This window comes from Scophthalmus maximus, chromosome 1 (assembly GCF_022379125.1).
Source record: "Scophthalmus maximus strain ysfricsl-2021 chromosome 1, ASM2237912v1, whole genome shotgun sequence".
In the NCBI taxonomy this organism is placed as follows: Eukaryota; Metazoa; Chordata; class Actinopteri; order Pleuronectiformes; family Scophthalmidae; genus Scophthalmus; species Scophthalmus maximus.
This window is the reverse complement of record NC_061515.1, coordinates 29,081,335-29,109,279: the sequence shown is the minus strand read 5'-3', so window position 1 is coordinate 29,109,279 and position 27,945 is coordinate 29,081,335. Positions and strand designations below refer to the sequence as shown.

The 27,945-nt window shown below is 47.4% G+C and overlaps 1 protein-coding gene and 1 long non-coding RNA gene across 12 annotated transcripts; one reads left to right on the top strand and one right to left on the bottom strand.

The window, feature by feature from the left end:
* Window positions 1-200: 200 nt before the first annotated feature.
* LOC118286432 (vang-like protein 1) lies at window positions 201-27,127 on the top strand. Of its 10 annotated transcripts, none has more exons than XM_035611395.2 (10): window positions 201-382; window positions 3,359-3,468; window positions 5,958-6,204; window positions 11,117-11,246; window positions 18,270-18,701; window positions 19,037-19,212; window positions 21,792-21,952; window positions 24,587-24,737; window positions 24,837-25,071; window positions 25,167-27,127. In XM_035611395.2, the coding sequence occupies exons 3-10, from the start codon at window positions 6,134-6,136 to the stop codon at window positions 25,425-25,427; spliced, it is 1,617 nt and encodes a 538-aa protein (XP_035467288.1). In that variant the 5' UTR covers window positions 201-382; window positions 3,359-3,468; window positions 5,958-6,133; the 3' UTR covers window positions 25,428-27,127. The 10 variants fall into 10 exon arrangements, with proteins under 10 accessions (XP_035467288.1, XP_035467213.1, XP_035467043.1 ...); XM_035611150.2 differs by lacking the exon at window positions 201-382 and adding an exon at window positions 424-1,113; XM_035611320.2 differs by lacking the exon at window positions 3,359-3,468.
* Window positions 9,900-10,550, bottom strand: LOC118287182. Of its 2 annotated transcripts, none has more exons than XR_004785600.2 (3): window positions 10,409-10,550; window positions 10,143-10,303; window positions 9,900-10,026 (listed from the first exon to the last, which is right to left on the bottom strand). It is a non-coding gene; the product is annotated as an uncharacterized LOC118287182 (long non-coding RNA). The 2 variants fall into 2 exon arrangements; XR_004785605.2 differs by having other exon boundaries at window positions 9,910-10,026; window positions 10,118-10,303.
* Window positions 27,128-27,945: the final 818 nt, after the last annotated feature.

Sequence of the window (27,945 nt, the reverse complement as noted above, 5' to 3'; positions counted from 1 at the left end):
TCAACCAGATAAAAACTATCCTGAAGATAAGAGGTAGACAAAAAAGAAACATGAGTAAAACATGTAAAAATGCAACATACACACAATGAAATATATAGAATATATACACAGTGACACGTTTAAATATGCATGTCAATCAATATGCATTGTCTCCTACAAACACTGGGGGGCCCTCCCGCCCCCTAGCGCCACGTGTGCGCACTACACCCCGTGTTTCCACAGAAGCTCTGCCCCCTGTGAGATTCCCGACTGCCGGGGTGATTCCTCCGGTTGTCCCCGCTGCTGCTTCCTCCTCCCGGAGCCCACCGTCCTCTCTCCGGGGGCTACAGAAGTGTCCCACCGCCCTCCGGACGAAGGGCAGCGGCTCCTCCGCCGACCGAGGGTGAGTCGTGTGTGTCGGGGGGGTGAAAGCAGGAGACGGTGTCGGTGTCATGTGCAGATGTTCGGGAAGGATCACACTCACTTCCATGTCCTGACATTCCTGCAGCAGCAGCAGCAGCAGCTTCCCCGTGTGTGTGTGTGTGTGTGTGTGTGTGTGTTCTGTAAGGAAACACTTGTGAACACGCCCTTGTTCTGTTTCCTACCTGCCTCAACTTCATCTGGAAACACCGCGAGCACAAGTTTCTCTGTGTTTTCCGGATTCTGTTTTTTTTTTTTTGTTATTCTCTTTAAATGTTATAGAGAGACTCGGTTTTACTGCGGTGGTTTTTATCACGTCAGAAAAGTGGGAAAGTCGCAGGAGGAAAAGTCCGCCGTGTTCCTCACGGTTCACCGGACCCGCAGCAGCCGCGCAGCCCCGGAACCTGCGGCGGGCGGGCGGAGTTAGTGAGGGGACGCGGGCGGGCACATTGTGTCATGTGAAACAAACAACACAACGATAAACCGCTGGTGTCGTGGAATGTCCCCGAGGTGAGCGGCAGAAACCCCCCGGCGAGGCCCCCGAGGCCCCGGCGACAACCAGGGAGTTTCCTGCCTCCAGGTCCGACCGCCTGCCGGGCCACAGGTAGGAGCGGGGCGGCTCCTGGCGCCGCTGGAACTTCACCCTGAACTCTCCACAGAGCCGTGTTCACTCCACTTCCTGGAGGAACGACGTCTCCTCCCGCTGCCTGTTGGGTCTGTTGGGTCTCTTTATCATTGTCAACATGTCCATTGAGTCATTTAGAATTGATACTAAATATCACGAGCAGGTGCTTCGTTAGCGCGTTCAACGATTAATAACCGCTAATGGTTTTTCAGTTTGAGCTGCTGGACGCCATGTTGGCTGTCTGCCTCGTTACGTCATCACTCTGTGACGTTGAGTATTGACGACATCGATATTTTTGATACGATATATCGGCGATAGACCTATAACACCTATAATAGTGTTGGTGATTTCTCAAATGTCATTATCGAACCCTTATGACAAAAATGTGATTCGAAGCTTGATATACAACTCGACTTACTAAAATAACAATATTTTTTTTACGTAAAAGATATCTTTTATGCATTGTTTATTCTGAAAAATTCGAATCCACCGATATCCATCGACCAATCGTTATATATCGTTCGGGCTCAGATCGGCAACTTGGCGAATCTAGATAAGAAACAAATCGGTGTTTTTCTTTGCTACAAAATGTGAATATTGATCGCAATAATAATCGTAATATATCATGGAGCTTGTAATGTTTATTACCGGCTCGTCTTTTATAGACGAACATGAAGTAGATTTATCGCCTGAATATTCTAAAAAAAAAAAATCGCAGCGAGTCACATAATTTCCAATCTGTGTTGCTGTGAGAGGAGGAAAAAAAAAAGTGCCCAGACTGACATTAAACTGTGACAAGAACTATTCCTTCCTCTCCATGAATTATGTAGAGGGCGTCATTATTGTGTCGTGGTGGATGAGACGAACATCTGAATGATGTGTGATTCCAAACCCTCTTCACGTTACGTCCCAGAGGAGCGGCTCCGGTTTGCGTGACAGCTGCAGTCGCGGCGTTGATGGCGGCGCTGATAGCGCCTGTCAAGAGCTCTCAGATGTGAGGTGTGTGTGTGCTTGAGTTTTGTGGAGCATGTGCTGGTTATTAACATTACCGGGGGTGTGTGTTGCTTGTTTTGTGTTTGCAGAGCTCACTCTCAGCATGCTTGTTAAAAAATATTGGATAAGTTCTAGAGAGATGAAAATTCCTTAGTTGGACATCAGAGTTATTCCAGCCACGTTCCTTGAGCGCACAGCAATGCAGTATCCGGCAATTCAAGATGTCAGTCAACTCCAACCCTGTTGTTGGGGATTCTGATAAACAAGAAGTTTAACCAATGTTTATGCCTAGGCACTGGCGGGTGTGTGTGCTCAATTGTTGATTATCTATACTTGTGTTTTTACCATTATTGTTATTAAGATGCTGCAGTAGTCTTGATTTTGTGACGTCCCCTGGTTGATAACGACTGGATAACCTCACCCCGGCTCATGCCGTCGTCTGGTATATTGCCCGACCGGCTTAGTCTGTTTGCCTAGCAACACCAGCACATAAATGCAAAAGGTAAAGGCCAAATGTGAATCAAACCCGGTTCGGAGTCCGTGTTGATCAGACTGTTAACGGCGCATGTTAGTCAGTAAGAAGCAGATACTTTTGCAGAGACTCTGCTCTGCTGTTGTTTCTGTGACACTGCTGATTGAATTCCTACAGAATAAAAGGCCCCAGTTTGCTCCAACATGTGACCGAGGCCCAAAACTTCCACAGTGACATGTCATGTTCCCTCGTGTCCCGACGTGTCTTGTGACTGGTGCTGCCGTCGTTCCAGCTGCAGTTAAACCATTATTTGACACGAGCTGCTCGTCTCTGTCGCGACGGTGTGAGGAGACGTGTTATCGTAGTGATAATGGAGGCAGTGCCACCAGGGCGCCATGGTTACGGCGGCCAGATGAGACATGACGACTGAGCCGCATGCCGACGAAGCAGCCGAGCAGGCTAATTTCTGCGTGATCTGCAGCTTTTCCCACCCAGGTCATAGACACAGTTATCTCTCCTAACCCAGGCCTGGTGATTTCCATCAGTGTGCAGGAGAGAAATCAGCATTTGTCTCAGTCGTAGTGTGACACAGTTGGATTATTGTTCTCTGAGGTTCAGTTGTTTCCACAGCAGACTGTGAAATCCAGCGTCGGAATGGTGCCGGAATCAAAAGACGTGGAATAAAGAGGTTGTGTGATTTTCAGGATTAATTACCGCTGAGTGTCGGTGAGCCACAGGGGGCTTTTCACTTCTGTTCGGCAGGAGAGGAATAAACGGATGAACGATTCGCCTGAAAGGAGGTTTCGAATGAAAACACAGCGGATCATCTTCTCTGGTTCATTAGATGCTTAATTTGCTGTTTTACTCAGGGAAAACAGGAGGCTCTGTTTGTGCTGCTGCTTGTTCAGCGAGTGATTCTTCCGGAGTTCAGGAGCAGGACAGACGTCAGTGACTGCAGCGAGGTCACTACAGCAGATCAGTGAGTTCACAAAGTTCTTGACTTCCCTGCACAGTTTTTAACTAACAACCCATAATGCAACACTCTGTCTCCAGTACAATAGTTACACTGCTGCTCTGTTGCAAACCCCAACACTGTTTCAAACCTGAAGTCCAGAAAAAAAAAGTTGTCTCATGTTCAGGTGATAATCTGGTAACCGTGGTGACACATCTGCGCATCACCACGTGAGGTCAGTCGTGTTTTCTAATCATTTGAAAAAGGAATTAAAGTTTGTGTCACGGAGGCGTGTAGCCGCTGAGAAAATTAATGTTTTCACAAAACGCATGAATCGTCCCTTCGTGTTCGACTGTGGTGCCTCCTCCTCTCGCTCTGCTTCCTCCCACTGTTCCCCAGGACTAACAGACAAGCCGGCAGCTCGGCAGGGGTCTAGGATTACTGTGAAGGACCTGCCAGAGTCGGGGATTCCTTTTTCAGGTTTGGACTCTCCCCGGAAAACTTGGAAGTGGTTCCGCTTTCCAATTTTTCTCTGGCACGAATTAAGACAGGAAACCACCTGTGAGAGCAAGTCCACATATCCGCTTTCACTCGAACACAGACCTCGGAGCCCCTCGGTGTCGGCGAGGGAGTTTCAGTGTGAAGTGTCTGAAATAGTCTGAGATGAAGTGTGAAGACGCTTCGTGTTGAAGGCAGGAAATAATCAATCAGCTTCTCTTTACCCGCCGCTGCCCTCTGACTGAACCTGGACCACGCACTCATTCAACCCCATTAATCCCTCATTTAGCCGCATGCCCTTGTTTTTAAGCGGATTAGACCAGGTGATGGAAATGCCTCCGTGATGGTGTCCGGCTTGTTTAGCAGCCGTTACTCACAGTGAGATCCTGCAGCAGAGCAGCGGAGCTGGTCACTTACCAACCGGGGCCACAGCTGGGTCTTTAGTTCACAATATTAAAGGACAAGTTTGAGAAATATGCTCATTCGCTTTCTTGCAGAGTCAACTATCAGACAAAATCTATGAATCAGCATTTTGTAATTTCTAAGTATAAAGAAAAAGTTTTTTGGAAAAGGCCGCTTCACTGTCAGTCCTCGGTTGGATCGATCAGGATCAGTCTGGGGGAGACCACATAGAACCAGTTGAGGGAGTGTTCGTCACCATGGGACGATGATTCAGGCTTTTGAAATGATTTGCAGAATGAGTAGATCCAAATATGCACTTGCACAACCGTCAAAAGCATTTTTCAGGAGTCTGTGACAGTCATGCAAACATCTACTCTGTTTTGTGCCACAGTGTAGTTTGGACCTAGTAGTAGTAAATCTGGCTAAGTGACCTTTTTGTGAATGTGGACAAACAGGGACGTCCTGCGAGTGGGAGATGCTGTCACCAATTTTAAGGCGACTGGAACCATAAATCAGCCATAAATCTTTGTGCCAGAAGCCTGGACGCAGAGTTTCACTGCAGCTTCACGCCATGTTCACACTTTATTAAGGATAACATAAGTTTTTATTAGTTTGCACACATTATGTGTCTGAATGTGTATGTATTAGCTACCTTGGATACCATATTTATCTGAAAATAGAAATAAGATTCAGTTTAACTACCTGTGCATTTCACACTTGCTATTTTGCACCTCGCCCAGAGCAGCCTGACAGCTTTCAGTGTGTGTGTGTGTGTGTGTGTGTGTGTGTGTGTGTGTGTGTGTGTGTGTGTGTGTGTGTGTGTGTGTGTGTGTGTGTGTGTGTGTGTGTGTGTGTGTGTGTGTGTGTGTGTGTGTGTGTGTGTGTGTGTGTGTGTGTGTGTGTGTGTGTGTGTGAACACACTTACACAAGTGTTTACATCCGGCCGCAAGCTACTTATGACTCGCATGGAGGAGGGAGGGGTGTTGTTACTCAGTCATGTGCTTCTAATCTTGACTCTGAGCCAAATGTATCTCGTTCAAACACCTTTCCTCAGCTCTCACCTTTTACTCTCTCACACGTTTATCCTCCCACTCTGACCAAACCGAACCAAGTGCCTCTTATCGGACAGTATTTTCTCTTCATGCTGCTCCACCTGCTCCGGGGACTCTAGTTTGCGTTATTAATATTTGCCTCTGCAGATGTACGGCAGGTTTCATACTATTTATAAGAGATGTTCTACGAAACAGAGGCTTTTATCTCCACTTCACCGTCGCTGAGTTGATCTCCTCCGGGCTCGGCGGCGACAGGTTGAAACTGTTTGCCGTGTCGGAGATTTAAAAACTGCCTCTCGTCAGCCACGTGGGAATATGAGCGAACTGGAGTTTGTCGTGTCGTTTAGCGGGAACGTCGCCTCCTGAGTCGGGAAAGTCGTCACTGTGACATCCGCATGTATAACAACACAATATTATGTGATGATGAGAAAGCAAAGTGATTGAGTCTGTTACGCTCTTTATTCCACGACTCACCCTCTTTGTCTCCATAAATCAGATATGGGCACTGTTCCCAGACATTCCACATTTTAAATTCAAATTCTCCGTCTGTCTCTCTCCCTCCAGGTTGATGTTTCCTCCCCGAGCGCCCCCAGGGTCGCTTCCAAGCCTGACCGCCGACAGCTCGCCACCTCTGTCCGGCTCTTGAGCGTGCCGATCGATCGCTCCTCTCCTTCAGCCTCAGCGAGACAGCGCACGAGGTTCCGCTGCGCCGAGCCGAGCGGCCCCTGGACTGCAACACCATGGACACGGAGTCCACCTACTCGGGCTATTCCTACTACTCCGGACGCTCCCGGGGATCCCACAGGCACGGGTGAGTCTCCTGGAGTTTGTTTCTTAGTGTCTGTGTTTTTTTACAAGTTTCCAAATGCACCACTGTTCTGGAGCCGAACTGTCTGAAGGGAGCAGAATGTTGTGTCGGTTAATAACTTTACAGAAAAGTTGATTAAATCATTTAAACAGATTATCGAGCAAGCGAATATCTCGTGGTGTTCAGACTGTTGGCACAAGGAATCGCCTCGGGCTCTGGAAAACTGTGATTTCTCACATAAGCTGCTTTCAGACATGAACTGGAGTATCTGGAGGATTCACAGCGAGCGAGGGGTCGTGTTGACGACTGTAAACAAAACTCCCAGTGAATTTCCTGCTGTATTCTTACATGGACATATTACGGAAATGATGTAATGTAGCCCCTCTGGAAAAGTTCAGGAAAACGTCCGCTCTTCAGCGTCTGTCCTAAAGCAGCTCTTGTGAGTTTATCATTATCTGATTTTCGTTTTTCTCCATCCACCCCTCGTCGATCTCTCTCTCCTCCTCTCGGGCCTCGGCATGCGCGGAGGCCTCAGCTCGGCGCTGCTGCATGAGTCTGTCAGCGGTGAAATGGCGGCGGGTGACGGGCGTCAGGCAGCAGACAGGTGCTGAAGAGGCCCGGCTGACTGATGGCTCAGCGGATAGAGCGGAGGGCATTCCTTCCTTCCTCCTTCGATCGCCACACATCTCCCTCTGCTTCTCCGTCGCCGCTCCCACTCTCGCCGGCACCTGTTGCCGCGTAATGGATTTGCGTCCTCTTGAAATGTGACCCTCGGCGCTCGGCGCACTCCTGTCATCGTGTCATCGGTCACTTTCTATCCCCTTGCTCTTTATCCCTCTCGCTCTTGTCCTCTTTATTCTCTCTTTTTTTTTTATGTGTCCGTCGTGACATGAAAGCAGCAGCTGCCCCTCTTTTCTCGCTCGCTCTTGACCTCTCCCCTCGCTCGTATCGCCTTCTCTCCTCCCCCCCTCCGTTTCAGTGGATTCCTCGCCGCTCTCTTGAGGATGGGTAAAGACGCAGGCGTATCACTTCTTCCCCAGGGCAGCAATGTGCCCTTGTGGCTCAAAGTTATGTGGAGCAAAAATGAATCAAAAATGGACTTGTGTCTTTCTCCAGACTTTCAAATGAGAGGTATGAAATTGGAGAGGAGCATGTGCGCATCTCTCCGCCAAGCGCCGTTTTTCCGCTCGACCGCTCTCACCACGACTGGGCCAAAGTCACCGGCTGGACGATTATTTCACACACACACACAAAAAGTTAATTAATTGGCGACTTTGAACCCTCTCTGTTCTTTCTACACGACAGGCAGCTTTGCATCGCTGTCGTCTGATTAAACCGGACAGATTTGAGATTTTCCAGAATTGGGAAAACGTTTTTGGCAGAACGCAACGAAGAACGTCGTCCTGAAGTTGTTTTTGTGAGAATCTTGAATAGAATATAACAGATTAATTTAATTGGGGTGGCTTGAGCTTTCATTTCCAGAAGGTGCTCGTGTTATATAAAACAAAACGGAAAAGAGAAAAAAAATCCGTTCTGTGATATTATGTCAATACTTATTCAGCTTTTTAAATCTTTTAATAATTTATTCCACTTACATGAGCATGATCGAGTATTAAGCCTTCCGTCCTTCACTCTGTCAATTTTGACTCATTTCAATGATTATTGAATTTCAAATCTCACATTAGCAGCTGCTCATGTGGAAAATTGGTTCTTTTGATTGGAAAAGCTCCAATTAAATCTCACCCATGAGACTGAGTGAGTAGTTTCAGCTCATTCGTCCACAGTTGTAATATCGTTTATAGTTTCCCAGATGATTCTCCTCTTAAAGAAAAAGTTTATATAGATCTATACATTTACCTTGTCATTTTTTAAATTAATAATCAAATAATATTTTTTAGCAATAATGAAAAACATTTGCAGCTTATCAACAGTGAGGATTTCATTATTTTCTTTGTTGAAATTTCTGACAGGAATATTTCTTCTTAACAACCCCACCACACACGGAGCGTTTGATTTCTCCACCCTCCCCCCTCGCTCTTCAACACGACCACCGAGCTGCAGCGTGCGGTCGGTCCGTTTTCATTTGGCGTCATGACTTTGGTAAAAGGTGTTTGTGAGTTTCTATGCCAGGACCCCAAAAAAGAAGAGGGAACAAGTTGGAGCGCAGACGTTTTGGCGAAGGCTTCGCCTGCTGGCTGCGGTTCTCCAGGAACCGTCCAGGCTCCGCCCCCGTCTGTGCGAGGTGCAGAATACGCTCATCCTCAGGTGTTTCCAGGGAAACGCTCTCTCAGACTAATTGGTAGGACCCTGCCCCACTTTTGCCAAACATCTCTGCCCTCAAAGGACCCCCCACCTCTCTCCCCCTCCCTCCATCTTCTCCGCCCTCCACCCTCTCCTCCCCCCATCCTCTCCTCCCTCCACCCTCACTGTTCCAAAAAGCCATTCCCGTTTCAGGGATCTACGCTGGAAGTCAAAGTCCATTAATCAAATCACAGTGCAGAACACTGTTGGAATACCAAGGAGCCGGCTGCATGCTAATGAGGCAGGAAGAGGATGTGGGAAGGGGGAGATCGGAGGGGAAGGTGTGTGTGTGTGTGTGTGTGTGTGTGTGTGTGTGTGTGTGTGTGTGTGTGTGTGTGTGTGTGTGTGTGTGTGTGTGTGTGTGTGTGTGTGTGTGTGTGTGTGTGTGTGTGTGTGTGTGTGTGTGTGTGTGTGTGTGTGTGTGTGTTGGGAGCGAGGTTTCGCTGCGATGGCCCCAGCAGCTCGCTGCAGGGGGAATGAGGAATGGGGCTGGGGGAGGGGAGGGGCTGGTAGACAGAGGCCGATCTGTTCAGACGTTTCCCTGCAGGTCTGCTCGTCTCTGTTTCCTCCCTGCTTCCACAATCACACATTTTCCAAAGGCTTGTTTGTCGATGTGTCTGACTCACAGTTTGTCGTCGTGCCAGCTCGAAGAAAACCAGGTGTTCCCTCACCTCGCTGTTGTTCCCTCACCTCGCTGTTGTTCCCTCACCTCGCTGTTGTTCCCTCACCTCGCTGTTGTTCCCTCACCTCGTCAGTTCCCTCACCTCACTGCTGTTCCCTCACCTCGCTGTTGTTCCCTTACCTCGCTGTTGTTCCCTCACCTCGCTGTTGTTCCCTCACCTCGCTGTTGTTCCCTCACCTCGCTGTTGTTCCCTCACCTCGCCGTTGTTCCCTCACCTCGCTGCTGTTCCCTCACCTCGTCAGTTCCCTCACCTCACTGCTGTTCCCTCACCTCGCCCTTGTATCCAGACATTTTTTCCTGTAGCTGCTGATCAGTTGAAGCATGATTCCTGCTCCTCCGTTTCCTCTCTGCTTCCTCTCCTCCCCAGTTAATAATGATAATGAGTGACAGCCTGGGACTGATGATCGCTCCCACTGGAATAACCTCTGCTGCCGTGGCGATGATGACTGTAATAACATTTAGAGTAATACTGATGGGCTGTAATATATTTAAAGGCTGAGATGACATGATGTCAGTCGGTGTGTCGGTGACGGACGAGGCCGCAGGCGACGGAACATTTTATTCTCTCTGTGCAGATCTGAATCATTCGCTTCTGGAGGAAAATCCTGTCTTTATTCTGGAGGAAGTACGAGAATAGTGGCTGAAAAGCCGATAGGTTAACGCCCTTTAATCAAAACACTTGGATGCAGTGAGGAAATCCTCCACACGATGGTTGTGGAGAGAGAAGCTTTTCAAGCGTCACTTGACATTCGTGTTCGTCGTCTTTACTTCAGTATTTATGGCCAACAGATCCGTTTTAGCCCAGTCAGCCTCAGGAAACAATGTTGTGTATTTGAGTGTCCCTAATGGAGAAAAAAACAAGGCTCATGTGTTGTGCAAATGAGATTTGTTACACTTCTCTGTTAATATCGCTCAAACAAAAGAAGTGATCACCATGAAACAAAGAGCTCTGACGAACCCAACAGCAGGAAACTCAATCAGGATCTAACAACACAAAGGAAACATCCACAAACAACCATCCACGTCTTCAATCTCCCTGAAGTCTGACGTGTTTGTCCTGAACTCTTCAGCTTTTTATATCGGAATGAGTTCTGACAGTCTTGACTCGAAACGCAATATCTGAAAAATACAAACACGCACATTTGTTTTTGCACAAGCTCTCAAAACAGTCTTTTTGTGTGTGAGCATTTTTTTCCTGTTCAATCTATAAAATGCTGTACGTACCACCATGCTGAAGATGTCAGCAGCCGGAGGGGGGAGGGAGCCAGATGAGGGGATTAACTGTGGGCCCGGGCACCGCGCCATGTGCCCACGGTGATGCTGGGCTGGAGGATGTGGAAACCCGGCGTTCACGCTCCGCACAGGATTAGGGCTGAAAGTGCAGCGGGTCAGTCCGGCTAATGGAGCTCATATGCCGGGTGGAGATATTGATGCAGGGGAGGGGGTTGATGTGGGGCAGAGTTCACATGGACTCATTCAGCGATGGGAAATACTGTATGATGGTGTAATATCTGCAGCTCCGCTCTTATCGGACTCCACCAGCAGCTGCTTTCACATTGTCCCTGAGCTCTTTGTATGTTCATGTATGTAACTCTGCTGTTGTTAGTCGTCTTCTAAGCTCCTTTAATATCAAACTGGACGAATATGGAAACAAAGAAATGGTCAGAAAAGGGTTTAAAGGGAAAATCCACCAATTTTGACATTTGAGGAAATAACCCTGATGATGTCATTGTGATGTAATCTGGGTGAATTTATAGTCTGATAGATTTTTGGGATTTACAAGACAGAAAGGGTCCAATGGAAAGGTGTTATCAGAGTGCATCATGGGAAGTGTAGGATCTTGTCATTTTGGAGCTCGACCTAAAAGTCAGGACAGTAGCTTTGTTTCCATCAAACAATTTCAAACATTTAATGCTCTTTTCTTTTTTCCAGGGAGCGAAGCCGGGACCGACACAAGTCGCGCAGCAAAGACAGCCGGTCGGAAAAGTCGGTGACGATCAACACGCCGCCCGCAGAGCCGCTGCTCGGTGACTCGACCGTTCGCGGATCGGAGCAGATCCAGGTAGGACGAAAAACACAAAATGAGTTTCTGTACTTGTTGCACCTTTAGAGCAGAATGACCCACACCGCTGCTGAGCACCGTTCCCACCAGTTGCACTGTGGACGTGGGATACATTAAGATCGGTAAGGGATTATCTGGAGCTCAGGAGATTATCAGTCGCCAGGTGAACGGAGTTGGAATGCTAATTGTGTTCAAGGCAGAAGTCAGGAGCACTTCTGTCTTCTTATTCTTCTTACAACTTTCTGATCAAGAACTTCCACAAATGTCTTTAACAAGTCACGGCCGTACTTTAAGTGTAAGAGTCGTTGTTTCTCATGGAGAGCGATGAGTCAGCTCAGGTTAACTGATGACAGATTATAATCTCTGGAGTCACGGTGAGTCAGAAGTCTGAACTCTTTACTTCGACTTACTCACAGTTTTTGGAAGCAAATAGAAAAACCAACCATTTCAAATCTGGCATCCATCTCTGAAATCCTTTTATCTGTGCAGCTGCAGTTTCTTAGTCCGGACTCATCCAGATATTAAACCGAGGAGGGGGATTTTCATTTCATTTTGACGAGCCGTGGATCAGTCGTCTGTCTCGCAAAGTGTGGGACGTTGTGAATCACAGTTTTTAAGACTCGCTGCTGGCGAGAGTCGCTGGAGAGTCTAACACACCCAGCCGCGGCCAAACAACTGTCTGGCACCGTGTCGGCTTCAACCCGCCGGAGGGAGAAGACAACGAACACAAACCAACTATCACCGTCGTTTACTGACCTACTTGGCGCTTTGCTTTTCCCTCGTTTCCCCTGTCAGCAGTACCCTCGTGTGTGTGTGTGTGTGTGTGTGTGTGTGTGTGTGTGTGTGTGTGTGTGTGTGTGTGTGTGTGTGTGTGTGTGTGTGTGTGTGTGTGTGTGTGTGTGTGTGTGTGTGTGTGTGTGTGTGTGTGTGTGTGTGTGTGTGTGTGTGTGTGTGAGAGAGAGAGAGAGACTGGGTTTTTTGTCACTGAGTCTAATTTTGCACACCGCCACGCTCAGTGTTCTGCTCTTCATGTCTTATTCATGCTGAGGCCTGCAGCAGAGCTGCTGACAGGCTGCGGAGCGTTCGGCTTTAGCTCAAGTAATCAGGGCCAACGATTCTACGGAGAGAGAACGAGAGGGAGAGGGAGGGAGGCTCAGCACAAATCCTGGTGTGTGTTTGATTTAGCATTCTGGTCTCACATATGCTGCTGTGTGTGTGCGTGTGTGTGTGTGTGTGTGTGTGCGTGTGCGCGCGTTAGTCTCGTCTCGGGACTTAATCAGAGTCTTGGCTGACAGAGTAACTCGACGCCCGGGGCAGGGATGTCCTCGCACTCCAGCACTAAAAGTTTCTTTCTCGTGGCTGTGATGCATCTGTGATGCCTCCCTGCCCCGCGTGGATTCTAACGGGAGGAGGTCACTTTACATTTTTTAAAATGCAGAAGACTGTTCAGAGGATCCGCCTGGTTCTGTACAAAGGTAAAAAAGGAGGTAGCTCAGTTTACCTCAAAACTCAAAGCAACTACGGTGCCAACTGTCATCACACTGTATCCACGCCCCCCAACACATCCGGTGCTTTTTGGTCTATTTCACTGTAAATGGACCATAATGTACAAAATGAACATCATGTATTGAAGACTTCAACCATAAATTTCTCAGGAAAATTTTTGCCTAGTCATTTCCATTCTCGTCATCATCAGAGTAATGAGGTAAATTCACTCTGATGTTGTTGTTGTTGCATGTAACTGGATATCGTCGTGGACGGTGACATCAGAGTCAGTCGTTATTGTACGAAGGTGTCGAACAGGAGAAATGTGATACGTTTAAACCATAAAGCATAAAGCATTCCTGGAGAATTAGCACCTTCCTCCCCGAGCGAGTGCAGCGAGAGAGTGGAGCCGGGAGTATTTTTAGATGTTTATGTTTAGATTTGAGAAAGAACCTTGTGTGATATTTGTGATTTGCGTCGGTGGATAGGTTGGTTTTCTTCACCAGCACAGATGAGACTCAGATTCTGGCAGGGAAAAGGTGAGAAAACGATTTGGCTCAAGATGCACCTGAACCTGTTTGATGTGCACTTATTTCCGACAGTTTACTTTGACACCTCATCTCTGATCTTGTTGCGTGCCACCAAAAGATCATAATCCTAATCCTGTCTAATTTCCTCTCTGTCATGTTTCCAGTGCCGATCAAAGTACAGTTATAAATACAGGTAACTAACGGCAATGCAGCGTCTGCGATATTAAATAATACAGAACAAACACCTCTCCCCTTTCTCCCACTGTCTCATCTTCCTCCCGTCCTCCTCCTGCTGCTCCGTTCTTTCAGCCCAATTACACTCAGCTGATCGCCAACTACAGTCGGCGCTCGGTATAAAGCAGCGCTGGGAATTTCTTGGCGAACCGTGACTCGGATGCCACAGGCAGCCTGGTCGGGGTTCTGGAAGAGGCATCGCTTTTGTATTCGTTCCGTCGGCCGCATTCTCTCTCAAACAGACAGACAGACACACCACCTAAGAGGGATCATCTGGAGAAACTATTCAGAGTATTATTCCCACCAAGTTTGGTTAAAATCTGTCAATGCGTTGTTGAGTTATTTTGTTCAGACAGGGTCAATTATATGTTATGGCGGTCGCTAAACCAGTTTGTGCGATAAGGAAAAAAAAGCTTTAGACAACAATGGAGCACGAGGGATTTGGTTCCATCGGGATGTTGGACTCGCATACCAAAGAGTTCTTCTGCTCTGCTGTTGTTCTACACACACACACAAACACACGCAAGCCACATCAGTGTTACCACGACGACACCCTGGTGCTCCGTGAGTCAGAAGTAATGGACGGTGAGTGGTGCTGAGGCAAGAGATGAGAGGAGGATGCCTGGAGGGAGAGTGGGATAAAAGGAAGGAAGGGAGGGATGGAGAGAAGAACGACATCATTGGGTGGATGACTCTGTCACCCCATTGGTTTATTAGTTTTCTCTCTGGATGTTTATTTATCATCCTCTTCTTCCTCCTCTTCTTCCTCATCCATCCATCCTTTTACCTCCTCTCCCACCCCCTCGCTCGCTGCCGTTCCTCCATAAAGCCCCTTACATTATGTGGCAAGTGAGCGCACAATACCTCCTGAGGCATGATGGGAAATATTTTTCATATAAAGGCGGATGAAGCAGATCAGCACAAAGTACACTCTCTCTCTCTCTGTGATGGGTCGGGGAAAGGGGAGCGGCGGCTCGGTGTAGAGACGGTGAAGTTTTGTCCGGTTGAGGATCGTCAGTGATGGAGGCCGGAGAGGAAGTGCTGCGGGTGCTGGAGGTTTGTGAGGCCGGGGAGCAGATACAGGAAGTGATCGTCAGCCCCATAGAAGAAGACTTTTTGACCAACTCACCTCCAGTGGCCAGCTGGGGACCAGGGGTCAAACCACCGAGCCAGGTAGGATGGATGGACGGATCCACCTGGAACAACTCCACGTTGTTGCTTCATGTTTGTAGAAATCGTTTGTGAGGTTTTTGTGAGGCGCGCTGATTAACATTCGGAGCTGATCGGATCAAAGGACAAGGTCAAGCTTCTATTGATCTTAAATGATTCCCAATCCTGTATGATGTCATATGACAAGTGACGTCATGCATTGTTCACAAATGCATTTTTGGAGGGTTTTTTGCGTCCTGTAGACACGACCTGAAGCTTAAATAGTTCACAAAATGATTAAGGATCATATTATTAGAATAATGACATCACTGTGATGTCAGAAAATGACATCATATAGTTAATTTTTGTGTTTTTCTGAACATAACAGCAGCTCTGTGCTCAAAACAAACCTCAGAACTTGTTCCTTTGTATTCATTATGACGAAAGTGCCACTAGAGACATTAAAGATTTTCGAACTATGACATTAACTAACTCACATGTTCTTGCTGAGTCACATCACTGAATAAACACTGTTGCGTCAACCCTCATGTGACTGGCCTTTTTCTCGAGCTGCTCCTCAACATGTCGGCCTCGCATTGTCTCGTCGATCTTGAGAATTAGCTGAGGAAACGACTTGCATGTCGTCCGTGCATTTTGAACATAGCTGGTTCTAAGTGGACGTGACTCGTGCTTTCTATATTTTACTCACTCTTTTCCTCCCAGGAGCCGAAAGTAAAGTGCACTTTGTTTCTTTGTTTGCAGCCCACTTACGGCCTGAACAACAGAAAACTGGCTTTTAGTGGTCGTCTGATTTACTGGGCGAGACAATGGCAGTTATTTATATTCTGCTGTAGAGAGAGAAGCAGGATGTGTTCCCTTGAAAGCTTCGGACATGTTGGCGAGTGCACGACCACACACATCAGTCGAAGGTTTCAGCCAGTTCTTGTATTTTTTATAATCATTTCTGCAGGTTGGCCAGAAAACATTTATCTGACGCAGAACTGTGGTTTTGTAAGAGATTTGTGTTTTTTGGCGAGACCATCTGGAGCTGTCGCACAATTAGTCTTCAGAAACTCCCTGAAGGCTCCAAACAGCAACACGATGCATCTGAACAAGGAGCAGTTCAAGTGTTTTAACCGTATCGAGTTGCGGCAGTTTGGTTTGCGGCCTTGCCAACATTTCATCAAAGAAATAACTTTGGCACGTTGTGCGTGTGCTCAGGCCGCCGCCCCCTCGCCACCATGTTGAAACTGCCTCCTGTTGTTAAAGTTGCTCCAGAGCTGGTTGCACATGTTGCTGTTGTCGTTGCCTTCCTCAGTGACTGCTGAATAAAGGATGAGTAAGGGTTTATGTTTCGAACGGAGAAATAAATCACTTCTCTTCTCCTGAATTCATCACTGCATACTGATGAATCGACCTGACAGCTGTTTAGTTGCGGTGATGTATCTTCATGACTCACATTGTGAGTGGATGGTTTCACATGATGCTTTGTCATCGTTCCCGACAGCTCGACGTTCCCCCCCTCCCTCCCTCCCTCTCTGCGATCATCCCTCTCTTCCCTTTTTAATTGTCTTGTCTTGTTACTGAACATCAATGTCGCCCTCCTCCGTGTTCTTCCCTCTCTTCTTCTCTTGTTTCCCCTACTTCCCCGTGATGATGAATGGGCCCGAGCCTCCTCCTGCGAGGCTGCTGGTGCTGAGCCAGATCCGCCCGTGGTGATTGGCTAATCCCGAGAGGAAATGTGGGTTGCTAACGTCTATTTTTACTCCCGTCGGCAGAGGGGGAAGCCCAGGTAGAGGAGCAACAACAACGTCCCACATTTCATTAGCAGTGAACCAGATTATTTCTTCAGAGTCTATGAACAGTGTGCAGAACCAGAGCAGTGAGCGACGAGTGACTGAAGAAGCAGTGAATCATTTCTCCCTCGGGGTTTTCTCAAGGTGCCTTGTGGTCAGAGAATCACTCTGCTCTACAGCTAATGTCTATTGATCTGGTCCTCAGCCAATCGACTGTGGTCGGACGGGATTAAGACTAAAGAGTCTGTCAACAGCTGAAGCCAAGTTCAGAGTCTGCTCTCCAGAAAACAAAAGAACGCGAATAAAAGCTTCTGCAGCTCTGACATCGCCTTCCTGCTGATCTGCAGATTCTTTTACACATTAATAAATCTGATTACAAACACAGATTAAGAAGATGTCTGGAATCTTTGCCTTTTGTTTTTATATCTTGGTATCAGAGATACCTCCATGTTTGTGAGATGTAAACATTTCGATAAACGACCACAGATAAATATCAGCCCGCGTCTCCGCAGGAATCCGGTCACACATTCACTCTCTGACCTTCTGAACCCGGGTCACACATTCCACCGGCTCGGCTCGGCTCGGCAGAGACACCGGCACGAGTATTTACGACGGTGTCGTCAGGTCAAAGGTCGGGGATGGACCTGATCAGAGAGACTCGCTGGGGAAACCCCACGGCAACAAATCACCATGGAACATGTCAGCTGCTGCGAAGGATCGAGCAGCTATAAACAGAAATGTTCCCTCGTGTTTGATGCTCAACACGTAGAGATTATTGGAATTTTTGTTATTAGATACCTGATTTATTTCCTCACACCCAATAATTTGGATGAAAGTTTGAATAACGATCTGAGGATTTGGCACATTGTCCTGATGAAGAAGATTAATTTAGGTTTTGATTGTTAACCTCTTAAAAAACGTTCTCATTAATATTCGTTGTCATCGAGGGAAACTTGAGATTTGAAATTTAAGGCCTCGTCCACACAAACAGCTGCGAACAACATGCCGGAGCAACAGGCGGTGATGTAACTGTAACCATGAAGACATGAAACCAGTCAGGAGCCTGTAAACCAGTTATAGGTTCTGGTAGACGTTAAATAAAAACTTCGGGACGACGCATAGAAAAAGCTACTTTTTAAAAAACTTCCACTGTTCAAGTGAACTGGGCCCAAATTTTCCAGGGGTTTTAAAATAAATGGTTAGCCAGATACTGTAGTTTTCACACACGAGTATAGTTTCCAGTTTCCTGCTCCTCCTCTTGTTCGGCACATGAAGTATTGATCATCTGTGAATTTGCTTCTCACAAAGAAAAACCTCATCGTTCTGCCTCCGATTGTTCTGAGGCCAGAGGGACGCCCTCTGTCCCAGTGCGCCTTCCTCCTCGTGCTCGTCCACAGTGACGCTGTGTATCTGACTGTCTGCTGGTGTTTTCTCTGCCGTGTAGAGAGTCTTATCTGTGTTGTTGTAACGGCTCCGCTGACCTTCACTATCTGCGGATGCAGTCCGGTCCAGACGTCAGCTGTTGGCAACTCGCTCTGTTTGCTTTTCCCACTTCCCGTCGTCTGTTCCTTTCTTTTCTCACAACGTGCTCGGAAACAACCTCCCTCGCTTTTGTTCCACTTACACTGGATGAAAATCAGCTTCGTTCCCTTTTTCACATTTATTTATGATGTTTCGTAAAGTCATTATTTGATCATCCAGGTTATGATTAGAAGGTCTCGCAGTTTGCAGAAATTATTTGGTGCCTAAATCAGAATAAAAGCAACCGATGTAGGTTTTTCTCTCAAACATCTGTTCTTTGTTTCCCGCTCTCAATCTCTCATTTCCAGGATGACAACTGGGGCGAGACGACCACCGCCATCACCGGCACGTCGGAGCACAGCCTCTCCCAGGAGGACATCGTCCGCATCACCAAAGACCTGGAGGACAGCGTGGGGCTGGACTGCCGCCGCTACCTGGCCCTGACGCTGGCCGTGATCCTGGGGCTCCTGGTGTTCCTGACGCCGCTGGCCTTCCTGGTGCTCCCCCACCTGCTGTGGCCTGAGAAGCTGCAGAGCTGCGGCACGGCCTGCGAGGGCCTCTTCATCTCCGTGGCCTTCAAGCTGCTCATCCTGCTGCTGGCCGTGTGGGCGCTGTTCTTCAGGCCGCCGCGCGCCGGCCTCCCGCGCGTCTTTGTCTTCCGGGCGCTGCTCGCTGTGCTGGTGCTGCTCTTTGTGATCTCCTATTGGCTGTTCTACGGCGTGAGGATACTTGACTCGCAGGTGCGCGGGAAAGAACTCGGCTGGTTCACACACATTCATTTTTAATACCTTTAAAAGCTCAACAAAATCACACACGACCAAACACAGATCTTGTGGTTCTCCAGGGGCCTGGTGTTTTACTGCGAGGCCTCATTTAAAATCCTTCAGGGAAACACACACACAGAAATATGCAAGTGTAGGAATCTTGTTTTGACATTGATCTAAATATTCATAAGCTCCACTTCTTGTCTTACATGTTTATGTTCTCTTTTCTGTTTTCACCCCGAGTATTTTTTTTTAGATTTGCACCATCTTTGCTCATCATATTTACTGGATTTGCTTGTGTGGCCCCGCAGGACGAGAACTACCAGGGCATCGTGCAGTACGCCGTGTCGCTGGTGGACGCGCTGCTCTTCATCCACTACCTGGCCATCGTCCTGCTGGAGCTGCGGCAGCTGCAGCCGAGCTTCTCCATGTGCGTCACGCGCTCCACGGACGGCGAGACGAGGCAGTACAACCTGGGGCAGCTCAGGTGAGGGACAGACAGGGGCTATCTGACATCATATGTTCTTATAAGACCTTTATGAGGCTTGCAGTTATGCTGTTAGCAGGATACTTAGACGACCTCTATGCACGTAGAGATTGAGAACAGAAGAGGTGAAGCGAGGTTGATGGGAATATCCAGGGGATTGGAAGGGAAAACGTGGAGGGATGAACAGAGGATGAGTGGGCGAGATGAAGGCAGAGGGAAAGATCTGGGACACCGCAAATGAGAGATGGGGAAAGGAACTGGTCACATCCTGGGAAATGAGAGGAAGGAATTCATCCGGGAAAGACCTCGCAAAAGTCAAGAGAGGTGAGGGACAAGAGAGGAAAACTCCTCAGAACGGAGAAGAGACCCCGGAGACTTCAGGATGGAGCGAGAGAGAATGAAGAACGAGGGATTAATAGTTAATTGGAGGGGAAGCGTGTTGAAGAATCCTAATACCTACGTGGGAAAATGAAACAAAGGGTGTGTGTGTGTGTGTGAAAATGGAACAAAGGGTGTGTGTGTGTGCGTGTGTGTGCGTGTGTGTGCGTGTGTGTGCGTGTGTGTGCGTGTGTGTGTGTGTGTGTGTGTGTGTGTGTGTGTGTGTGTGTGTGTGTGAGAGAGCTTTGACGAGCTCAGTCAGTTTTTATTACGTCTCTTAGGAAAAACAGGAAGATCCCATTTTTACCCAAACACAACAGCTCCTGCCGCCTCGCTGGGATCGATGCTCAGCCCCCAAGCGTCACACGCCCTCCTGCTCAGGAATAACCAATAAATCCTGATGGATTTACACACGGCAGCTTTATCAAAAGGGCTGGATGAAATATTATCCTTCATCGTTACACTGTCAGAGACGGAGAGTTCTTTGCACTGATCAGAAAGTCACAACATATCAAAGTTCATAGTTGTTTCAACAGTAAACTGGCATAATGAAGGTGCACATAGAGATCCAGTGAATACAGATACATGTACAGAATGAACTATGATATTTACAGTGTGGAAAGAAGCAGTTGACATTGTACAGTAGAATGTGTGTGTGTGTGTGTGTGTGTGTGTGTGTGTGTGTGTGTGTGTGTGTGTGTGTGCGTGATAGTTTGTTAGCTTGCTGCCTCAGGGGTGTTGTCCTTTGTAAGCGCTAGGCCAGCAGTGGGCCGGGCCTCGCTCTGTTGTCCGTCTGTGACTGTAAACACACAGATAATCATAATTAGTTCTCCCTGCTGACTGCAGCCGAGCATCTGGTCAGGCTGACGTGTGTGTGTGTGTGTGTGTGTGTGTGTGTGTGTGTGTGTGTGTGTGTGTGTGTGTGTGTGTGTGTGTGTGTGTGTGTGTGTGTGTGTGTGTGTGTGTGTGTGTGTGTGTGTGTGTGTGTGTGTGTGTGTGTGTGTGTGTGTGTGTGTGTGTGTGTGTGTGTGTGTGTGTGTGTGTGTGGCGCATGGATAATTAGACAGCCTACATTCAAATGACACATGTAGCCTGACTGTCATGCAGAGAAACATTCCTGTTCCTCTGGCCTCCAGCCGCAGTGTTATCAGGACGGAGGCCCCTGTTTGGGCCCCGGGCCCCCGACAGCTCATCTCTGTCTGACTGGTCTCTGATGCCAATCTGAGGGTCAGAGGAATTTCTCTTTGTCCCCTGGTCAGAGCCGACGAGTCGAGCATGGACACATTCCTTCTTCTGCCTCTGGAAGAGTGGTTGCAGAAAGGTGGGGGTTAAACACATACCCTGCTGGGAACGTAGCAGTTTACATTCCAACACGGATCCGTCCCGAGCAGCGGCGGTTCTCCAGACGCTGCTGGTTCGAACAGTTCTGTGTCGTGTTTGTTTTTCTTGGATTAATAATTGATTGAAGTGGGGGAGCAGCAGAAACTCTGACTCTGAACAATGGTCCTGTCTGTGGAGGCGTCTGAACGAGTGACTTGAGTCAACGCAGGGAGTTTCTGTCGCACTCCCTCTGGCCTTTACAACTTCCTTTTTTATTATTATCGGAGTTACTTTGCTTCTGGCAGATTTGTTTTTTCTTTTACAATTGTACATTGACTTTATTTGAGAAATATATCAGTATTCAGAAGCTTTTGAATTGTAAATTTCATCATGTTCTTCCTGTTGGACACAACCAGCACTGAGTTTGTTAACCAATCAACAAACCAGAAACTGAGTCTGGGGTTCTGTGAAATAATAATTGGTTTTGTAGTTTTTAAAGTCTATTTAAGTCTATTTCATCAGATTAAATCTGTAGGTGTTGAGCCTGATCTGAGGGAGTTAATAGGGGAATAAAGTCGTACTCTTACAGGGAAAAAAAAGTCATAATATTGCAAGAAAAAATTAATTATGTTATGAGATTAAAGTCATCATTTTACGAGAATAACAAGTAATTAAACTATGCCTTAGGACACTAGAGAAAGCTGTTGCCAGTGCTCATGCCTGTTTCCTGGGTTGCTGTTCATTTCCATATTTTTCTAGAAAAATCACGACTTTATTCTCAAAGTCTCACTTTCATTTTTTTTTGTACCTCAATGTGGCCCTAAAACTCTGTTGTATAAACTACATGTCCCTCTGCTGACACTCATATTCCTCCCCTCCAGTATTCAGCGAGCAGCTCTGGCCATCCTGGAACACTACTACTGCGACTTCTCCGTCCACAACCCGGCGCTGCTCTCCGCCTCCAAGTCCCGAGCCGCCAAGCACCTGGCCGGCCTCAAGGTCTACAACGTGGACGGTGAGTTCCCAGCAGCCCCCGATGAGGGTGAGTGGGACCAACTTTGGGTTTTTATATATTATGTATATTATATATATATATATGCTCCTTGTTCAAGTGTTGTCGTTGTGGAATTATTTCCATCTTCTCCCGCCTGTTTTCTACTTTATAAGTTTTTTCAATTAATTTCTTCCATTTATGCTTCCAGGCTGCTGTTAGTTTGGTTTATATCAATATGATTGAAAAATGTATTAATCATTTCATATTTTGGGATCTTTTCGAATTGGCTATTTTTTTCCGTCAACAGTAAAAACTCAGATATTTTTATAGAAGACAAAGAAAACCTGCAAATATGAATAAAGTCTTACTTTTTTATTGTTTACTCAATAGTATTTGACTGATATGAGCCTTCCACAGATATGAATATTTTTATTTTACAGAATAAACTGTAATATAAATAAGAAATTGAAATGAATTCATATTAATTCTTAATATTTTTCATAAAAAGATCAGTTACAATTCTTTGTCATTAGAGTTTGACAACGACATGATCTCTAATATAAATATCGACCAATCTATATTGATCCGACTCTAGCTGCGTTATCACACAGGAACAATTGAACTTTCCTGAGTCGCTCGGTCGTCGTCGATCACTCGTCGTTCAAGTCTCTGCACGACGTTCTCCCGTTTCCTTCCTGCGCTTGAATGTGCAGAAGGGTCTGCCTCGGAGGAAGAAAATCAATCTGCACACACATCGCATGATTGCAAAATGTGTGGACATTGATTTAGAGCACAGGTGATTTATAGTTAACAGTGATTTGAGATGAGCCTCTTTACGCCCTCTGGTTCCTCTGGAGCAGGTGGGAATGTTGACTCCCTCCTTCTTCTGTCTCCTCACACTAACTCTTCCAGACTTTAGAGCTAAACTGAAATCCTTCCTGTTGGACAGTAAGTGAATGTTGCTTCTGACTAAAGCTCCGCACGGCCTGACGACGGTCACTTTGTACAAGCTACTTCTGTCCACGTTAGACACAAGCCTCCTATGTGCCCTGGAATGATGTCACCGGAGCTGTTTTCAGACATAAATGTCCGGAAAATTGGAGTTCGTCCGAGTCAGACGCGTTCACAACAGCGGGAAAATGTCTGGAACATTCAGGTGAGGGGTGACTCGCTTGGTGGGAATCCTCCCGAAATGTTCCTGCTGTATTCTCTCGTCGACTCACTCTCAAGTTCAGGAAGATGTCCGGAGCAAGGTGAAAACTTCAGGAACAGTTGGGACTCTTCTGTCTGACAGCAGCTCCCGTGAACCACACACACGCTGACACACTAACGCACCGTGAATCCCCTTCACTCCTCTTCGCCATCCGCACGCCACACGTTGATGGAAAAGTTGGACGTCGTCATGGCGACAGCTGGATGAATGTAACGCGAACCCTCTGATAAATTATCGCCCTCCCTTAAGTGGACTCCAGCACTAACTTCACTCCCTCCGCTCAGATCTTCCAGGGAGACGGTGGCTGATAAATCAATAGCTGTTACTCTGCCGTCCTCCTCGTCTCTCTCTGGAGTCTCGTCCTGCAGCTGCTGCTCAGCGAACGCTCCGTCTCTTCCTCTCCTCTTGAGGTTACGCTTCCCACTCTTGTGTTTCGCTCTCGCCGTTCGAAGTTGAACTCGGGAACAGACGACAGTGTTTCCTTAATTAAAAGAGTGAAGTCCCGGAGCACAGAGCAGCTCTGGGTCTCAGAGGTTCAGGCGATGTTATGATGCTCAACAGGCGGTTAAATACAGGTTTTACTGTATGTTCACTTCATTAATATAGAATTACCCACTACTCTCTGTTGGAGCTCTACTTATACCTGTATAAGTTATACCTCTGATTTATTTCTTTGTTTTCTTACTTTTCACTGAGGTATTTTAAATCTTCCATGCAACAAAAAAAAGGGGGAAATTCACCTCTGGCTTTCATCACACGCCTTTTCACCACAACATTTATCACCCAGAATTCCCTTCTCGCTACAGTAATAACCAAGAGGAGGGAGTGCGTCTATGAATTATTCTGTTTGTGCTCGATCTCTACCCTGACATTAATAATTCACCCGCTCTGCCTCAATTTTTTAACCTGCATCCACATCACACAGAGTTCCTCGGCCGATGCTCTTCCTCATTCCCCCCAAAAAAGGGAAAACTCTTGAAGTTGCCGGAGACTCTTGTTTAATTGGACGCCCGGATCCTCCCGACGGCTCCGAGTGGCGGAGTAATGGGAATGTTTGAATATCAAATAGCCACATGTGGGAGTGCAGCAGTGTTTCAGAACGATTCAAACTTAGTGGTGGTGAAGAGGTTTATATGCATTGAACACGTCGCACTTTGTCGTCTTCACTTGTTCTGAATCTGTGACTCTGGAAAATGTCTGAATAACTGGGTTCCGGACATTTTCCTGAGTTTTCCGTTCACATATGAGGAATGCACGAGGAGAATGTTCCGAATCAGACACGTTCACACCAACAGGAACATTTCCAGAACATTCAGGCAATCCTCCGGAGGTTTTCCTGCCGTGTTCTCCAGACATTTCACGAGGTCTGCAGGGAAATGTTCAGGGAAATGTCCGGACTTTGATGCAGGTGTGAAAGCAGCAGCTGTACATGTGACAACCAGTGGCGTGTTGTGTTTTTGTGGCGACAGGCCCGGGGAACAACGCCGCAGCAGCAGGTCTGGCTCACTCCCAATCCAGAGCCATGATCGCGGCCGCCGCTCGCCGCCGAGACTCCAGCCACAACGAGCTGTACTACGAGGAGGCGGAGCACGAGCGGCGCGTCCGCAAACGCAGAGCGCGGTGAGTGACGTTTTCAGCCCTGGTCACAGGAAGCCGGGCTCGCTGCAAACATTTCTGTTATCGAATTCCAAGAGGTAATCTTGGTTTGATCCCTCCCAGACTGGTGGTGGCAGTGGAGGAGGCGTTCACACACATCAAGCGGATGCAGGAGGACGAGCAGAAAAAGTCTCCGGGCGACGTGATGGACCCGCGCGAGGCGGCGCAGGCCATCTTCCCCTCCATGGCCCGGGCGCTGCAGAAGTACCTGAGGACCACCAGACAGCAGCACTGCCACAGCATGGAGAGCATCCAGCAGCACCTGGCCTTCTGCATCACCCACAGCATGACGCCCAAGGTCTGGACACACACACACACACACACACACACACACACACACACACACACACACTTCATGTTCTGACACCTGACTAAACTCTCGTTTCTGTTCAGGCGTTTCTGGAGAGCTACCTGAGCCCGGGTCCGACCCTGCGCTACAGCCGCGACCACTGGCTGGCCCGTCAGTGGACGCTGGTCAGCGAGGCGTCGGTCACCAGCGGCCTGAAGGACGGCGGCGTCTTCCTGCTCAAGTGTGTGGACTTCAGCCTGGTGGTGACCTCCAGGAGGATCCCCTACATCCAGCTGTCGGAGGAATACATCGACCCCAAGTCCCACAAGTTTGTCCTGCGGCTACAGTCCGAAACCTCCGTGTAGGACGGGTTTTTTATTTTGGGTTTGCAGTTTTTATTTGTTACCTTTTTGGAAATCTTTTATATATTATATATGAATCTATATACATCACACACACGTTTGAATATATTGATCTTTTTATGTTTTGATGAGAAGAAGAAATCGCAGCAGGATTATGCTCACAGGAGTTTGGACGCTTCGGTGTGTGTGTGTGTGTGTGTGTGTGTGTGTGTGTGTGTGTGTGTGTGTGTGTGTGTGTGTGTGTGTGTGTGTGTGTGTGTGTGTGTGTGTGTGTGTGTGTGTGTGTGTGTGTGTGTGTGTGTGTGTGTGTGTGTGTCACAATCACTTATTTCCTTAGCGTCGGAGACGATGGGAACATTTTAGGATTCTAACGTCTCACAGAGACTTTTCCTCTGAGAATTGCGACGTTTGAAGTCTGACGGAAACTAGACGAACGTCTCGTCTGCGACAGTCGAAAGTTTTTTCAGGTTCCACAGATTGAGGATTTAATGATTTCTTCCTCTTGAAGGAAACAAATTAATCACATTTGTCAAAATAAAAGGAATGAAATTTCAATCACAATTTGCATTAAATGCAAATTCATGTAAGTTTGTAAATGAAGAGAAAAAAAACTAAAAAGGTTTGAATATATAATCTCATCCTGCTCATAGAGGAAGTGCAACGGTTTTTACTTTCCTCATCACTTCAGGACGTTGAACATGTGAGGTGTTGAACTCCATGTCGCACCTCGAGTTGGACGCGTTGTTTAGTTCTGCTGCGTGATTTTTCTCCGGGTGCAACGGAGCATCATCAGGTCGGGAACAACACGCGCATACTTTGTTAAACACGGGAGGATCTCGCCTCACCGCTTCAGTCACCTCCTCACGGACGACACGACCTCCTTCCCAAATGGACCGGCTGGTTTTCCTTTCCAACCTGTTAGACAAACATGCTCACAGGGAATCACTCTGTCGTATTCTTCTTCTGATCACTTTCACCCGATGAAGCCAATGCCACTGAAATGACACGACATAACTCAAAGTAAAGAGAATCACTCTGAGCTCCTGAACAACTCACCCAAGAAGAGAAACATGTGGCTGTGAGCAGGTCTTGTCCCCTACTGCCCCCTGGAGGGCAAACCTGGTGTTGTCACTCTGCCTGCGGGAAGCAGCCGCTGGTTTTTAAAATGATTCTCTGGAAAAATTGGTGAAAATGTAAGAAAAAATGTTAAAGAAAGGTAAAATGTCATGGATTCTCTCTTGGTCCATGTTCCATCCTTTGTCCAAGTTCACAGGTAATCTGTTCAGGAGTTTCACCTGGAAAAATCTGTAAAATCATAATTTTTTACATACCTGCAAATATGTTTTTTGACCTTCTCATGTTTGACCTGCTGACAGATAAACTTTGACCCCGTTGTGATGGTGCCTCCTGTTTTTACACTGTACCTATTTATGTAAACACGCATGTGTGTGTATGTATGTGTGTATATATGTGTGTATGCCATTCCAGTTCACATGACGAACCCCCCCCATCACCTCCACCTGTCACGCTGTTGCCAGGTTACAGTCCTATGTCATGGTCTGGGTGACGGACAGCTTGATGATGATCACGTGACGTTGCAGATGTAAGACACGTTTCAGTTTCACAATATTAACATTTGTTTAAAAAAAACAACAACAAAAAACAAAGGAAAATAAAACATTTTTTAATGAACATTTGTAAAACTGCTGCGTGTCGTCGGTTTGTGGACGTGGAGGAAACCACGTCGCTGAGAGTGTTGTCGACATGTTTGTGGTCAATTTTCTGTTCTGCCGATTATCAGTTCATAAGACTTATGTATTTTTAAAAGTGATTTTTCTTTTTGAAGGCTCGTCTTCTCTTCCTCTAAACGTGAATCTTCAGCTGCTCCAGCCTGAGCTCTGCGAACTCTCTCCCGTCTGCTGCTGTCGTCTGACACGTCGGAGATAAACTTCACTTTGGTTTTGTTTTCTCCCTCTCCCTTTCTCGTCGTCGTCCAGCTCGGTGGTAATTGTCTGTCAAGAGCTGCACCGCTGGGCCTCGTGGGTAAATGAGTGTCAGAGCAGGAAAACACAACGACCTCATCCGCCCGTGAGCCCGGGGGCCGCGTGGCCGCCTGTCGGAACTCATCTGTCCTCGGTTTAATCCCCCTCCTGAAACCCACCTGGTGCAGGCGGGACCGGGACGAGGAAGGGGAGCGACGGGTAAATGGGGAACATTTGCATCTAAATGGAATGTTTTCCTTCCCTTCATCCCTCCCTCTCCGTTTCTCAGGTAATGAGTTGGTTATGTGCAGATGGAGACACGGACAGAAAACTCCCCGGCTTCAGTCGTCACATCCTCCCCGAAGTCAGTGTTCATGTAAAACACCGTCACACTTCACAGGAGTGTGTATCCTGTCGAACATCATCACACCTGCACCGTCTGCTTCCCCCTCCCCCTCCTCCTCCCGACAGAGTGTGAGTGACTCTTTGCCTCAGGTCACATTTAAATACACACGCATGTTTAATGTCCTCGTCGTGGA